General features: G+C 53.8%; 1 protein-coding gene across 6 annotated transcripts in view; it reads left to right on the forward strand.

Moving 5' to 3' along the window:
- Positions 1-16010, forward strand: part of SPTBN4 (spectrin beta, non-erythrocytic 4) — a 117584-nt gene extending 101574 nt beyond the window's left edge. For 5 of the 6 annotated variants that reach the window (XM_065534412.1, XM_065534415.1, XM_065534411.1 and 2 more), the window contains 9 exons: positions 4494-4632; positions 4732-4816; positions 5233-5429; positions 7307-7935; positions 9274-9343; positions 9964-10256; positions 11511-11684; positions 11830-11872; positions 14959-16010. In XM_065534412.1, the coding sequence (XP_065390484.1) occupies positions 4494-4632; positions 4732-4816; positions 5233-5429; positions 7307-7935; positions 9274-9343; positions 9964-10256; positions 11511-11684; positions 11830-11872; positions 14959-15117 (1789 nt within the window). In that variant the 3' untranslated portion in view covers positions 15118-16010. Of the gene's footprint in view, positions 1-4493; positions 4633-4731; positions 4817-5232; positions 5430-7306; positions 7936-9273; positions 9344-9963; positions 10257-11510; positions 11685-11829; positions 11873-14958 lie in introns of those variants that run through there. The other variant, XR_012427610.1, reaches the window with a different exon arrangement.
- The last annotated feature ends 129 nt before the right edge of the window (positions 16011-16139 follow it).

Consider the following 16139-nt stretch of genomic DNA (forward strand, 5'->3'; position numbering starts at 1 on the left):
TCAGGGATACCTGGCATTGCTTCTGGGAATGCAGGGCCTGGAGCCTGCATTCATTTACTCAGCAAATATGTATTAAATGCATATGGTGTGCCACGTGGTGAGCAAGGCCAAGCCCTTGCCCTGAGACAGATTGCATTCTCACAGCACTTATTACTTTCTGAAATATAGTATGGGGGCGGGGCATGATGGCTCATGCCTGTAATCCCAGCACTGTGGGAGACTGAGGCAGGTAGATCACCTGAGCTCAGGAGTTTGAGACCAGACTAGCCAGCATGGCGAAACCCAATCTCTACTAAAAATACAAAAATTAGCCAGGCATGGTGGCGGACGCCTGTAATTCCAGCTACTTGGGAGGCTGAAGCAGGAGAATCGCTTGAACCCAGGAGGCGGAGGTTGCGGTGAGCCAAGATCTTGCCACTGCACTCCAGCCTGGGTAACAAGAGCAAAACTCCATCTAAAAAAAAAAAAGAAAGAAATATAGTGTGGGTATATATACATAGGAAGGGAATGATAGCTGGCAAAGTCTCTCTGAGGATATGCGTTTGACTGGAGACCTGAATGAAGTGATGGGTGAGTCAGGTAAAGTTTTGGGGGAAGAGTTTTCTAGGTGGACGGACCCACAAGTGCAAGGGCCCAGAGGTGGGCTGTAGTTAGGCATGTGTGAGGAAGAACTAGAGATCATTGTGGCCAGATGGAGGGAGGAAGTGAGGGAATGCAGGGTGAGAGGAAGTGAGGTCAGAGGGGCACTGGGACCCTGGAAACCACACATGGTGACGAGCATACCTTCTCTATGAGGAAGGTGGGAGCCATGCGAGAGTTTAGAGCACAGTGGAGTGATGTGATGTGTACATTTGAGAAAAATAGGCCAGGTGTGGTGGCTCATGCCTGTCTTCCCAGCACTTTGGGAGGCCAATGTGGGTGAATCACTTGAGGCCAGGACTTTGAGATCAGCCTGGCCAATGTGGCGAAACCCCGTCTCTACTAAAAATACAAAAATTAGCTGGGCGTTGTGGCAGACGCCTGTAATCCCAGCTACTGGGGAGGCTGAGGCAGGAGAATTGCTTGAACCTGGAAGGTGGAGGTTGCAGTGAGCTGAGATCGCACCGCTGCACTACTTCAGCCTGGGCAACAGAGTGAGACTCCATGTAAAAAAAAAAAAAAAAAAAAAAAGCTGGGCTTGGTGGCTCACACGTGTAATCCCAACATTTTGGGAGGCTGAGGTGGGCGGATCACTTGAGGTTGGGAGTTCGAGACCAGCCTGACCAACATAGAGAAACTTTGTCTCTACTAAAAATACAAACTTAGCCGGGTGTGGTGGTGCACGCCTATAATCCCAGCTACTCGGGAGGCTGAGGCAGGAGAATTGCTTGAACCCGGGAGGCAGAGGTTGCGGTGAGCCAAGATTGTGCCTTTGCACTCCAGCCTGGGCAATAAGAGTGAAATGCCATCTCAAAAAAAAAAAAAAAATTTAAATATACAGGGAAGTAAAGGTAACCCACATGTGTATCGTGAACACGTGGCTTGAACAACCATCAACATTTGGCCAATGTAGCCAGAAGAGGTGGCTCACGCCTATAATCCCAACACTGGGAGGCCAAGGCAAGAGGATCACTTGAGCCCAGGAGTTTGAGACCACCCTACGCAACATAGTGAGACCCCATCTCTACAAAAAAGAAAAAAACTAGTCAATCATGGTGATTCTTAAAAAAAAAAAAAAATTGCCGGGTGCGGTGGCTCAAGCCTGTAATCCCAGCACTTTGGGAGGCCGAGGCGGGTGGATCACGAGGTCAGGAGATCGAGACTATCCTGGCTAACATGGTGAAACCCCGTCTCTACTAAAAATACAAAAAACTAGCCGGGCGTGGTGGCGGGCGCCTGTAGTCTCAGCTACTTGGGAGGCTGAGGCGGGAGAATGGCGTGAACCCGGGAGGCGGAGCTTGCAGTGAGCCGAGATCACGCCACTGCACTCCAGCCTGGGAGACACAGCGAGACTCCGTCTCAAAAAAAAAAAAAAAAAAAAAAAATTTTTTTTTTTAATTAGTTGGGCATTGTGGTGCATGCCTGTAGTCCCAGCTACTCTGGAGGCTAAGCCAGGAGGATCTCTTGAGCCCAAGTGGTAGATTCAAACCATAGCATGAAGCCATGATTGCCAACTGATGGAATCTTCAGAAACTTGGAATTTGTTTTGGACATAAGATGGCTTAGAATGGTGCTGTCCAACAGTTATATAACATGAGCCGGCCGGGCGCGGTGGCTCAAGCCTGTAATCCCAGCACTTTGGGAGGCCGAGGCGGGCGGATCACGAGGTCAGGAGATCGAGACCATCCTGGCTAACATGGTGAAACCCTGTCTCTACTAAAATACAAAAAAAATTTGCCGGGCGAGGTGGCGGGCGCCTGTACTCCCAGCTACTCGGGAGGCTGAGGCAGGAGAATGGCGTGAACCCGGAAGGCGGGGCTTGCAGTGAGCTGAGATCCGGCCACTGCAGTCCAGCCTGGGCAACAGAGCCAGACTCCATCTCAAAAAACAAAAACAAACAAAAAAACATGAGCCACAAATGTGAGCCACATATATACTTTAAAATCTTCTGTGGCCATATTAACAAAGCAAAGCAAATGAAAATTAATTTTAGTAATACATTTTTATTTAACCTGACATACCCAAAGTATTATCACTTCAACAGGTAGTCAATATTAAAACTATTAATGAGGCCAGGCGGTCTCAAACTTCTGGCCTCAGGTGATCTGCCTGCCTCAGCCTCCCAATCTCAGCGGAGTGGAGATTGTACCACTGCAGTCCAGCCTGGGTGACAGAATGAGACTCCGTCTCAAAAACAACAACAAAAACAAACAAAACTATTAATGAGACCAGGCGCAGTGGCTCATGCCTGTAATCTGTGCAGAGATTGGGAGCCTAAGGCAGGCGGATCACCTGAGGCCAGAAGTTCAAGACCAGCCTGGCCAACGTGGCGAAAACCCATCTCTACTAAAAATACAGAACAAAAAATTAGCCAGGCTTGGTGGTGGGTGCCTGTAATCCCAGCTACTTGGGAGGCTGAGGCAGGAGAATTGCTTGAATCTGGGAGGTGGAGGCTGCAGTGAGCCAAGATCATGCCATTGCACTCCAGCCTGGGCAAGAAGAGCAAATCTCCGTCTCAAAAAAAAAAAAAAAAAAAGGTGCGGCTGTAATCCCAGCACTTTGGGAGGCCAAGGCGGGCGGATCGCCTGAGGTCAGGAGTTCGAGACCAGCCCGACAAACATGTTGAAACCCCATTTCTACTAAAAATACAAAAAGATTAGCCAGGCGTGGTGGCGGGCGCCTGTAATCCCAGCTACTCAGGAGGCTGAGGCAGGGGAATCACTTGAACCCAGAAGGGGGAGGTTGCAGTGAGTGGGGATCGTGCCACTGCACAACAACAAAAAACTATTAATGAGACATTTTACGTTCTTTACTATGCTAACTCCACAAAATCTGGTGTGCATTTTACACTTCATATCAAAATTCAGACTGGCCACATTTCAAGTGCTCACATGTCTAGTGGCTACTGCCTTGGAGAGCACAGACTTGCAAGGTTAAAATCATTGGCTAGTGGAACCTTCAGAAGCATAGCTAGGAAAAGTTAGAAAATTTGGATCTTGGCTGGGTGTGGTGGCTTATGCCCATAGCCTCAAACTTTGGGAGGCTGAGGCAGGTGAATTGCTAGAGCCCAGGGGTTTGAGACCAGCCTGGGCAACATAGCAAGACCCTGTCTCTACAGAAAATAAAAAAATTAGCTGGGTGTGATGGTGTGCACCTGTGGTCCCAGTTACTCAGGAGGCTGAGGCAGGAGGATTGCATGAGCCCAGGAGGTTGAGGCTGCAGTAAGCTGTGATCTTGCCACTGCACTCCAGCCTGGGCAAACAGAGCAAGACCCTATTAAAAAAAAAAAAAAAGGAAGTTTGGATCTTGGAATCCTAGAAGGTTAGAATCACCGAAGTGTGAAATTTTAGAAACTTAGAAAGTTTGAATCATTGAATTAGTGAACCACGGGCCCTCAGAACTTGGTCATCGAAAGTCGATGTCTCAGCCTGGTGCAGTGGCTCATGCATGTAATCCCAGCACTTTGGGAGGCTGAGACGGGCAGATCACCTGAGGTCAGAAGTTCAAGACCAGCCTGGCCAACATGGTGAAACCCCATCTGTACTAAAAATACAAAAATTAGCTGAGCATGATGGTGGGTGCCTGTAATCCCAGCTACTCAGGAGGCTAAGGCAGGAGAATCACCTGAACTCGGGAGGTGGAGTTTGCAGTGAGCCGAGATCGCCCTACTGCACTCCAGCCTGGGCCATAGAGTGAGACTCCATCTCAAAAAAAAAAAAAAAGAAAAGAAAGTAGGTGTCTCGAGGTGGTGTGGGATGTCAGCCTCAAGGATTCGGGGTCACCAGGAGCCACATGTATGGGGCAGGCTGAGGAGGCTGCCCGTGGCTCAGATCCCTGCCTGCCACCCACTGCAGGGACGTGTCATCAGTGGAGGTGCTCATGAACTACCACCAGGGCCTGAAGACTGAGCTGGAGGCGCGGGTGCCTGAGCTGACTGCCTGCCAGGAGCTGGGGCGATCTCTGCTGCTCAACAAAAGTGCCATGGCTGATGAGGTGGGGAGCAGGGAGGGGGTCCCCCTCTGCCACCTGGGCACATTGGGGTGGAAGCCATTCCACACCCTGACTTCCCTCCCACCCACCTGCCACTCCCAGATCCAGGCACAGCTGGACAAGCTGGGAACCAGGAAGGAGGAGGTGTCGGAAAAGTGGGACCGCCATTGGGAGTGGCTGCAGCAGAGTGAGTGGGGGCCCAGGCATACGTGGCTCAAGGGCACAGGGACATGCTCCGGCCTGTCCAGCCAAGGCCCAGAGGGTGACAGGAGCATGCTTTGCACCCTACCCATGGGTCTCCAGAAGCAAACATAAGAGCCTGGAAGGGTGGACAAGGGGGCTGCCTTGCCATTGAATACCCACCCCCCAAAAAAAGTCTTAAAGTCCTGAGTGGGGGGACATTAAGGAAGGAGGAATGGGAGTCAGAAAGGAGGAATGATGCCCACTGAAATAGCCCCAGCTTCTGTCATTCCTGCAGAGCCCAGGATGGTCAGGGCTGGGGTATGGAAAGCTGCAGGGGTGTGGAAGGCCAGGGGAAACAGCCATTGCCCCAGGAAGGGCTCCAGATGCTCTAGAATCCTTACCCTGCATGCCCCTCCTCAGTGCTGGAGGTGCACCAGTTTGCCCAGGAGGCGGTGGTGGCTGATGCCTGGCTGACAGCCCAGGAGCCGCTCCTGCAGAGCCGGGAGCTGGGCAGCAGCGTGGATGAGGTGGAGCAGCTTATCCGGCGACACGAGGCCTTCCGCAAAGCGGCTGCAGCCTGGGAAGAGAGGTTCAGCTCTCTGCGGCGCCTGACCACGGTCAGCTCCCCAGATCCTGCCCCATTAACCCCATCCCCACCAAGACCCCCACACCCATGGCTGTGTATGAGACAGACGCACCCGGACATGGTGCTTAGTCCTGTGTTGTGTGAGTGCCAAGACCCTTCCTAGGCTCCCAGTGGAGCAGAGGGACAGACCTGTCACCAGTGACAGCCCAGAATGTCAGGGATGTGATAGGGGAAGAACAAGCAGAGGGACGGTGCCTGGGATGGGGAGAGGGAGGGGGAACTGGCCTGGAGAATTCTGTTCTGAGACTTGAATAATTAGGTGAAGAGACTGTAGTAATAAAAAGGATTAGGCCAGGTGTGGTGGCTCATGCCTGTAATCCCAGCACTTTGGGAGACCAAGATGGGTGGGTCACTTGAGGCCATGAGTTTGAGACCAGCCTGGCCAACATGTTGAAACCCCATCTCTACTAAAAATACAAAAATTAGCTGGGCAAGGTGGTGCACACCTGTAATCCCAGCTACTCGGGAGGCTGAGGCAGGAAAATCACTTGAACCTGGGAGGCAGAGGTTGCAGTGAGCCTAGATCATGCCACTGCACTCCAGCCTGGGCAACAGAACAAGACTCCATCTCAAAAAAAAAAAAAATGCTTAAAGACTGAGTGGGGTGGCTCACACCTGTACTCTCTTTGGAAGGCCTAGGCAGGAGGATCACTTGAACCCAGGAGTTCAAGACCAGTCTTGGCAACATACTGAGAATGCGTCTCTACCAAAACCAAAAGCAAACAAAGAAAAAAGAAAAGGGGCCGGGCGCGGTGGCTCAAGCCTGTAATCCCAGCACTTTGGGAGGCCGAGACGGGTGGATCACGAGGTCAGGAGATGGAGACCATCCTGGCTAACCTGGTGAAACCCCGTCTCTACTAAAAAATACAAAAAACTAGCCGGGCGAGGTGGTGGGCACTTGTAGTCCCAGCTACTGGGGAGGCTGAGGCCAGAGAATGGCGTGAACCCGGGAGCCGGAGCTTGCAGTGAGCTGAGATCCGGCCACTGCACTCCAGCCTGGGCGACACAGCGAGACTCTGTCTCAAAAAAAAAAAAAAAAAAAAAAGAAAAGGAAAAAGAAAAAACAGCCAGGCATGATGGCACGTGCATATAGTCCAAGCTACTAAGAGGGGTGGCTAAGACTCAAGGCTCACTTGAGCACTGGAGGTTGAGGCTGCAGTGAGCTACGATCCTGCCCCTTGCACTCCAGCCTGGATGACAGAGCAAGACTCTGGAAAAAAAAAAAAAAAAAAAAGGCCGGGCTCGGTGGCTCACGCCTGTAATCCCAGCACTTTGGGAGGCCGAAGAGGGCAGATCACAAGGTCAGGAGATCTAGACCTTCCTGGCTAACACGGTGAAACCCTGTCTCTACTAAAAATACAAAAAAAAAATTAGCCGGGCGTGGTGGCAGGCGCCTGTAGTCCCAGCTACTCGGGAAGCTGAGGCAGGAGAATGGCGTGAACCTGGGAGGCAGAGCTTGCAGTAAGCCCAGATCGTGCCACTGCACTCCAGCCTGGGCGACAGAGCGTGACTTCGTCTCAAAAAAATAAAGTCTTAAAGTCCTGTGTGGGGGGACATTAAGGAAGGAGAAATGGGAGTCAGAAAGGCACGCAGAGAAATTGATTTACCCAATTTTTTTAAAAAGTGATTTAGCCAATTCTTAAAAGAGAAATAGGTGTTTGCCGGTGAGAATAAGGCTTTAAGTTCTTGACAGAGAGCAAAGCATCGCACAGGCCTGGACACCTTGCTTTTTCAAGGAACTGATCAATTGAGTGGTGAGGCAGAAAACCCAGGCCGCCTCCCTGGACCTCCCCCTTACCGAACCCCGGCCCGACGCCTCCAACCTAACCCTGGTCCCTCCATCCCCAGATCGAGAAAATCAAGGCGGAACAGAGCAAGCAGCCGCCCACCCCACTGCTGGGGCGCAAGTTCTTTGGGGACCCCACGGAACTGGCGGCCAAGGCGGCGCCCCTGCTGCGGCCAGGGGGCTATGAAAGGGGCTTGGAGCCCCTGGCCCGCCGGGCCTCGGACACGCTCTCGGCCGAGGTGCGGACTCGGGTGGGGTATGTGCGCCAGGAGCTCAAGCCCGAGCGCCTTCAGCCGCGCATTGACCGGCTGCCAGAGATCCCGGGGAGGGTGGAGCACGCGGCCCTGCCGGCCTCACCAGAGGACGCGGCGGAGACCCTCGCGGCCCCCGCGGCCCCCGTGGCGGCGGAGCAGGTCCGGCCACGGCCGGAGCGCCAGGAGTCAGCGGATCGCGCGGAGGAGCTTCCCAGGAGGCGACGGCCCGAGCGGCAAGAGTCAGTCGATCAATCAGAGGAGGCTGCGCGGCGGCGGCGGCCAGAACGGCAGGAGTCAGCGGAGCACGAGGCGGCACACAGCCTTACCCTGGGCCGCTACGAGCAGATGGAGCGGCGGCGCGAGCGGCGTGAGCGGCGCTTGGAGCGGCAGGAGTCCAGCGAACAGGAGATGCCCATCAGAGGAGACCTGGTCAAGGGGTAAGGCGACCACTGCATGACCAGGAAGTGAGGGGAGGGGAAAGCTGAGAGCTCCTGGAACAGCACAGGCCCAGTGACGGGGCTTCAGGGCTCCGAACTTCCCAAGGAAGGAGATATCGTCGCGGTACCCATTTTGCAGAGGTGTAAACTGAGGCTGCAAAAGAATCGATATGCGTATTATTACACAGGAAGGGAAGCCCTTCTCCAGACTCAGGTTCTCAGCCCCTGGGTTGTGACTCCTGCATCAAGTCTCCCGGGTGCCCCGAGGCAGGGATTTTGTCCTCTCTGTGCCTCAGTTTGTCCACTGGGCTGATGGTGGAACCCTCACCTCCTTGGAGAGAAGACCCTTTATCACAGTTCTATGAGCAGCCTTATGAAGTGGGGGCTGTTGTCTTCTCCATTGTACGGCTAGGGCAACTGAGGCGCAAAGAGGGCAAGTCACTCAGCTTAAACAAACCAGGACTTTCAGAATCCAGAGTTGGCCACTGTGTGTTTTGCAGATCCATCCAATCATCTGTGTGTGTCTCCAGAAAGAGGCCTTTGGTCAGGAGACAATGACTTCTTGACTCTTTTTAAATTTCACATTTCATGAACATTTGCTGAGTGCCCACTCTGCCTGACATGTGCTGAGTCCAGCGGCGACTGAACCAGTCCCATCCCTGACTTTAGAGACTCACAGTCAGTCCATTGGGGAAAACAGGCTTGTCATCAATGATGACCCAGAATTATCTGGGCTGGAATGGGGGTGATCGGGGGACTGGCGAGTCAGGGGTGGGTGGAGAAAGGCAACGTTTACAAGTTATTCTTTGTGCTGCTTAAAATTCAAAGGGGTATCTGGGTGCGGTGGCTCATGCCTGTAATCTCAGCACTTTGGGAGGCTGAGGCGGGCAGGTCACTTAAGGTCAGAAGTTCGAGACCAACCTGGCCAACATAGCAAAACCCTGTCTCTACTAAAAATGCAAAAATTAGCTGGCGTGGTGGTGCACACCTGTCATCCCAGCTATTTGGGAGGCTGAGGCAGGGGCATTGCTTCAACACAGGAGGCAGAGGTTGCAGTGAGTCGAGATCATGCACCACTGTACTCCAGCCTGGGCAACAGAGCAAGACTCCGTCTCAAAAAAAAATTTTTTTTTCAAAGGGGCGAGAGGTTTGGTCCTCCATTCAGCAGACATGTCTCAAACACCTGTGGTACCTAAGGCGAGCATCTGAAACAGCTGCAGAAGTGGGCAGGGGCCTGGCACTTCCAGCTGAGAAGTGAAGGCTCCTCTGCCCAGCCAGGCAGGTCCCTGGGAGAAGGAACCCTGGTTTCATTGAGTCTTTCTGTCCCCCATCCCCCAGGAAGGCCACTCTGGCTGACATTGTGGAACAGCTGCAGGAGAAAGAGGCAGGCCCAGGGCTGCCTGCTGGGGTAAGTTGAGCCTCGGATGGGTGGGGATACAAGGACCCCTTTTTCAGAGAAGGGGGCAGGATCTCAGAAACAGTCAGTGCCTAGCCCTGGCAGGACCCATTCCCTACCTGGAACCTGCAGAGACAGCATGGCCTCTCAGGGTCCCCAGAATCTGAAAATGTCCCCCTTAGAAAGACGGGGCACCTACCTGAGAGACCCCTACTCCCCCTCCACAGACACACACACAGACTCTTCCCACATCTGTCCTGGACTCCGTATTTCTTCAGCCCAGTGGGGTCCCAAATTTCTTCATAGCCTCATACACGCACACACAGAAGGAAGCCCCAGGTTCCTCCTGCAGACAGTGGGGACACGCCCTGCTTGCACCCCCACCTCCAGAGATCTGGCTGCCTCTTCCCACCACCGAGAGGGATTCGAAACCAGTGAGTCCTAACAGACTCACTCCCAAGACCCCATGGGGCCCTAAGAATTGGGCCTCCAACCCTGAGGTCCTCCCATACTCGCCTCCAAGACAGACGGCCCTGCAGACGGATGGGACCCCAGACCCATGACTCCCCCAAACAGATGACCCCCCACACCCCCTCCATGGACAGCACCCCTTTCCCCCTCCCTTCACACAGCCGTCGCTGCCTCAGCCACGGGAGCTTCCCCCAGGCCGCCTGCCCAACGGGCTTGAGCCGCCCGAGCGGACACCTCGGCCGGACCGGCCCCGGGCGCGGGACCGGCCCAAGCCGCGACGGCGGCCTCGGCCCAGAGAGGGTGGTGAGGGCGGGGGAAGCCGGCGCTCGCGCTCCGCCCCGGCCCAGGGCGGCTCCGCCCCCGCGCCTCCGCCACCGCCCACTCACACAGTGCAGCACGAGGGCTTCCTACTGCGCAAGCGCGAGCTCGACGCTAACCGCAAGTCGTCCAACCGGTGAGCGTATGGGCGGGGTTTTGGAAGGTGGGTCTCAGGCTCTGGGTGACCAATGAGGGGAGCGGTGGGACTGAGGAGCGGGTGTGGTTCAACTTCAGGCCCTCCAGCAGGTGGGGGTGGTAGGTGGGGCCAGAGGAGGGGGGGGTGGATGAAATCAAGAAAGCCAACCAATGAGCAGGAGAGGGTGTGGTTTAGCGTCAGGCGCGCCAACCCGTGGGGGTAGTAGGTGGGGCCAGATGGGGGGGGCTCAACTTGGATGATTCCAACCAATGAACAGGAAGGGGTAGGACGTAAGGTTCGTGCATCTAATGGCTGATGGGTGGAGCTTAGGTAGGAACAGAGGGAAAATGTTCTGAAAGTGAATAAATTGGAACCTAACCTCTTAGCAACCAACCCAGGAGTTGACTAGCTAAATAGCAAAGAGGGAGGCGTCTGGTTGAGAAGGTTTCAATGGTTTGTCGTGGAGCCTGGAGAGGTCACCCAACCAGTGAGTGGGGTGGGTCCACCCTTGAAGTTTCAAATTGGGGGAGGGTCCGAAAAGGGGCAGAGCCCAAACTAATGAGGGTAGGGGTTGGGAAGGGGGAGTCATCTCTTATAGGTTTCCAAATGAGGGTTTAGCCACTATGTACCTGCTCTTGGAGTCCAGCTCCTGCTTGTCCACCCTCTTTTTGTCCTACTAAGAGGCAGAATCTGGGGACAAGTGGAGCCAAAAAGGGGTATCACCAGCCAGTAATGGCATGAGGGCTAGTCCCAAGAGTTGAAGTGGGCAGGACAGATTCAGATTTTGCTAGTGGAATCTGTAGGTGGTCTTTCAAGCAAGGGCACCTAGTATATCTTGCTCTTGGAGGAATTCCCCCTGGATCGAGGCTTTGGATGGCTGGAGAAACAGGAATTCTTTATTCCAGACAGTAGACCAATAGACCTTCCTTGAGAAAGCTCCAAGATTGGGGAGGATTGAGTGGAGCAAAGGCTTATGGAGGAGACAGCTGAAGTCTTACCTTCAGGAAATTCAGTATGGGAGGGGATAAGGAAGGGAAACCCCAGCCTAGGCAATGGCTTGGTACTGAGAGACTTAGATGCTCCCCTCGGGGCAGCAACAGCCATAAGGAAGCGCATTTTAGGCATATGGCCCAACTAGGGTGCAAAAGTCCAGAGGAAGGAAGGGTCAGGCATATTCAGTCCTTGAGGATGTTAGTGAAGAGTTATCAGGCAGAGTGCTGTGACTCTGCCTTGAGCCCCATCTTGTCACTCCAGGTCGTGGGTGAGCCTTTACTGTGTGCTTAGTAAGGGGGAACTGGGCTTCTACAAGGACTCCAAGGGCCCGGCATCCGGGAGCACACACGGTGGGGAGCCGCTGCTCAGCCTGCACAAGGCCACCAGCGAGGTGGCTAGTGACTACAAGAAAAAGAAGCATGTCTTCAAGCTCCAGTGAGCCCCCCAATGGGCAGGAGGGAGGGATCCAAGGCTCAGCTTCAACTCCCAGGGGGACCCTGACTTCCCTGGGGGACACTTGGTGGGCAGGTGGGCTGGGCTCCTTCCCCAGATCTCTCAAGTTCTGTGTCCCTTCCTACAGGACCCAGGATGGCAGTGAGTTTTTGCTCCAGGCAAAAGATGAGGTGAGATCTGGTCCTTTCCTCCCTCTGTGTGGACCTCAGTAACGACCTGGCTGGCTGGCTCCTGGCCCAGAGTGATGGGGCTGTGAGAAGGGACACTCATAGGCCAGAGTTATCAGGGCTGTAATGGGAAAGCCCACAGGCACTGAGAACCCAAAGCAGGTTCCTAACCCAGTGGGGAGTAGGAAGGGCTTCAGGGAGGGCTGCCTGCAGTTCCTGATGACAAAGTCCAACCTCTTTGCCGTGGTCACTCAGGTGAGACTGGAAAGATAGGAGGGAGTTTGCTTTAAAAAGGGGTGATTTGGTTGGGCGCGGTGGCTCATGCCTGCAATCCCAGCACTTTGGGAGGCCAAGGCGGGCAAATCACCTGAGGTCAGGAGTTCGAGACCGGTCTGGCCAACATGGTGAAACCCTGTCTCTACTAAAAAATACAAAAATTAGCTGGGTATGGTGGCAGGTGCCTTAATCCCAGCTACTTGGGAGGCACAGGCAGGAGAATCGTTTGAACCCAGGAGGCGGAGGTTGCAGTGAGCCGAGATGGAGCCATTGCACTCAAGCCTGAGGGACAACAGCTCGAGACTGCTTTCAAAAATAAAATAAAATAAAATAAAATAATAAAAATAAAAATGGTGATTCAGAGGGACGGCGGGGATCTAAAAAAAGGAGTGATTCAGGTCAGGCACCATGGCTCATGCCTGTAATCCCAGCACTTTGGGAGGCCAAGGCAGGAGATTGCTTGAACCCAGGACTTCAAGACCAGCCTGGGCAACACAGAAAGATCCCATCTCTACAAATAATAATAATAAATTAGCCAGGAGTGGTGGCACACGACTGTGGTCCCAGCTACTCAGGAGGCCGAGTAGAAGGATCACCTGAATCAGGGAGGTCAAGGCTATCATGAGCTGTGGTTGTGCTATTGCACTCCAGGCTGGGCGACAGAGTGAGTGAGATTCTGTCTCAAAAACAAGAGGGGGTGGGGGATCTAGGTAGAGGGAACTGCAAGTACAGAGGCCCAGGAGTGCAGAATTGCAAAGGGTTAACTGCTGGAGGACAGAGTTCATGGAAGAAGGTCCCAGAAAGGTTCCTGGGAGATAAGTGTCTCAGGACATGATGGGCCATTTGGAGGAGATCGGATTTTGTATGTAAGGGCACTGGAGAGCTAGGGGGGATTACAGTGATGTGTAAAAAAGATTCCCGGCCTGGCACGGTGTTTCACACCTGTAATCCCAGGACTTCGGGAGGCCGAGGCGGGCGGATCACCTGAGGTTGGGAGTTCGAAGACCAGCCTGACCAACATGGAGAAACCCCACCTCTGCTAAAAATGCAAAATCAGCCGGGCGTGGTGGTACATGCCTGTAATCCCAGCTACTCAGGGGGCTGAGGCAGTAGAACTGCTTGAATCCGGAAGGCAGAGGTTGCAGTGAGCTGAGATAGCGCCATTATACTCCAGAATGGGCAACAAAAGTGAAACTCCATCTCAAAAACAAAACAGGCAGGGCGCGGTGGCTCATGCCTGTAACCCCAGCACTTTGGGAGGCCGAGGCGGGTGGATCACGAGGTCAGGAGATTGAGACCATCCTGGCTAACACAGTGTAAAAATACAAAAAATCAGCCAGGCGTGGTGGCAGGCGCCTGTAGTCCCAGCTACTTGGGAGGCTGAGGCAGAATGGTGTGAACCCAGGAGGCAGAACTTGCAGTGAGCTGAGATCAGGCTACTGCATTCCAGCCTGGGCGACAGAGTGAGACTCCATTTCAAAACAAAACATGCAAAAAACAAAGATTCCTTTGGCTACCTGCGTGGGTAGCCCAGGCCGCGGCTAGGGCCAGGGCAGGGACCCAAGTGGGAGAGCGCATGGCTGGGCCACACAAGCCTGTGGGGAGAGGAGGAAGAGGAGTCTGAGAGAGGCAAGCATGGAGGTGGTTTGAAGAGATGTTGAGAGTAATAACTAACACTTGTTATCTCTTTCGATCCTCACAAGATGCAATGAAGAAGTAGGCCTTTTTTTTTTTTTTTTAAATGACACAGAATTTCTCTCTTGTTGCCCAGGCTGGAGTGCAATGGCGCAATCTCAGCTCAGTGCAACCTCCGCCTCCCGGGTTCAAGCGTTTCTCCTGCCTCAGCCTCCTAGGTAGCTGGGATCACAGGCATGTGCCACCATGCCCGGCTAATTTTTGTATTTTTAGTAGAGACGGGGTTTCTCCATGTTGGTCAGGCTGGTCTCAAACTCTTGACGTCAGGTGATCCACCCGCCTCGGCCTCCCAAAGTGTTGGGATTACAGGCATGAGCCACCACGCCCAGCCAGAAGTAGGCCTTTACCCACTACATGACTTATTTTACTTATCTGCACAATGAAGATTAAAAGTAGTTTCTTGGCCTGGCATGGTGCCTCACACCTGCAATTCCAGCTGGGAAGGCTGGAAGGGTTTGGGAGGCTGAGGTGGGCAGATCATTTGAGGTCAGGAGTTCAACACCAGTGTGGCCAATGTGGCGAAACCCCATCTCTACTAAAAATACAAAAAGTAAGCAGGCATGGTGGCGCATGCCTGTAGTCCCAGATACTCAGGAGACTGAGGCACAAGAATCCCTTGAACCTGGGAGATGGAGATTGCAGTGAGCTGACATGGAGCCATTGCACTCCAGCCTAGGGGAAAGAGCAAGATTCTGTCTCAAAAAAAAAAAAAAAAAAGTTTCTTATCATAGGGTTACTGTGAGAATTAAATTGCTCCATGTTTAATTGATACATGATAAACTGATACTTAGCACAGGGCCTAGTAAATGTCATTGCTGTAGTAGTGACTGCCCATATTATCATTGTGTCATTTATCTCTGTAGTAGGAAGTATATATAATCCTATTGCATAAGTTTAAGGGAGTTAAACCACTAAAGTGTTTGGAACAGAGCCTGGCACATACTGCTTTGTAACTGCATCATCATCATCATCATCATCATCATCATCATCATCATCATCATCCCTTTTTAATAGATGAGAAAACTGAATTTCAGAGAGGGTAGTCTGATCTGAAATTCACCTATTATTCCAGCTTACCTCTTCCAAATGCGGACTCTGTGCCCTGTTTCTTCCCCCAGGAGGAGATGAACGGCTGGCTGGAGGCTGTGGCAGCCTCAGTGGCGGAACACGCAGAGATCGCCCGCTGGGGCCAGACACTACCCACTACTTCATCCACAGATGAGGGCAACCCTAAGAGGGAAGGCGGAGATCGCAGGGCCAGCGGGCGCAGGAAGTGACTTCCACCCCCAGGGCTTGACACATCTGTCTCCCCTCTTTTCCGCACTGTGGGCACAAAGACACTTTTTCTTCCGCAGGGGCGGGAGCTCCTAGTTCCAACACTGAGGACGCGTGACATGGTGGGCACCGGAAAGGAGGGGACTTCTCCGGCACCCCAAGAAGTGGTGGGGAGATTGCTGCCCCTATAGCCATATCTCGGCCCCTTCCCACTCACCACCCCCACCCCAGGTGCTGGGGCTCCCTTATTTTTATGCAATAACTGAGCTTGATGGGGGTGGGCAGGGGCCTAGTTGAGCCAAGCCCCCTGCCCCATCTGCAGATCCTGCCCCAAGAAGCTGGGGTGGTGGGGGCGGTAATTCCTGCCCCCCCTCTCTGCCCTAGGGATGGGCACGGGGGCGCTGGTGAGGTCCCCTGGACCATCCAGGGTGCTAGGGGGTAGGGAGGGGACACCCCCTCCCCGCCTTTACCTCACTTCCAATGCTGCCTTGATCTCTGTCTGGGAGGGGGGAGTGAAGGGGCCCTAGCCCCTGCACTCCACCGCCTCAGAGCCATGCGGTTAATTCCTGACTTAGTTTATTTTTGCAAAACGTCGATCTCCTCCTCCCCCGCCCCGCATCTGCGAAGGCTTTTAATGGGAGGGGCGTCAAAGCTCAAAACTGCCTTCCTCTCTCCTCCCCCCTCCAGTTGTAAATGCCACTTCATGAGGGGAGGGGTGAGGGGAAGCCCTCCCCCTGCATGCTTCTGGCTGGAGCACCTCCCTGGGGAGTGGGGGGATTGGGTTGTGGGCAGCCCCCATGGCCGCCTGGAGAAGCCGCTGGTGCCCGGGGGTGTGGGGCGGTGTGGCGGGCGCACACTGTATGTACCTATAATAAACCATTTGGCTTTGACGGTCTATGGTCCTTTGTTTGGGTTTTCTGGGCTGCGCCCGGGAGGATTGAAAGGAGGGCTGTGGTGGCTGTAGGGGTGGGTGCAGGGTGGGGAGCGGGGCACGGGAGTACCGTGGCTGCGGAGAACATCCAGA

Source organism: Macaca fascicularis, chromosome 19 (genome assembly GCF_037993035.2).
Source record: "Macaca fascicularis isolate 582-1 chromosome 19, T2T-MFA8v1.1".
NCBI lineage: Eukaryota > Metazoa > Chordata > Mammalia > Primates > Cercopithecidae > Macaca > Macaca fascicularis.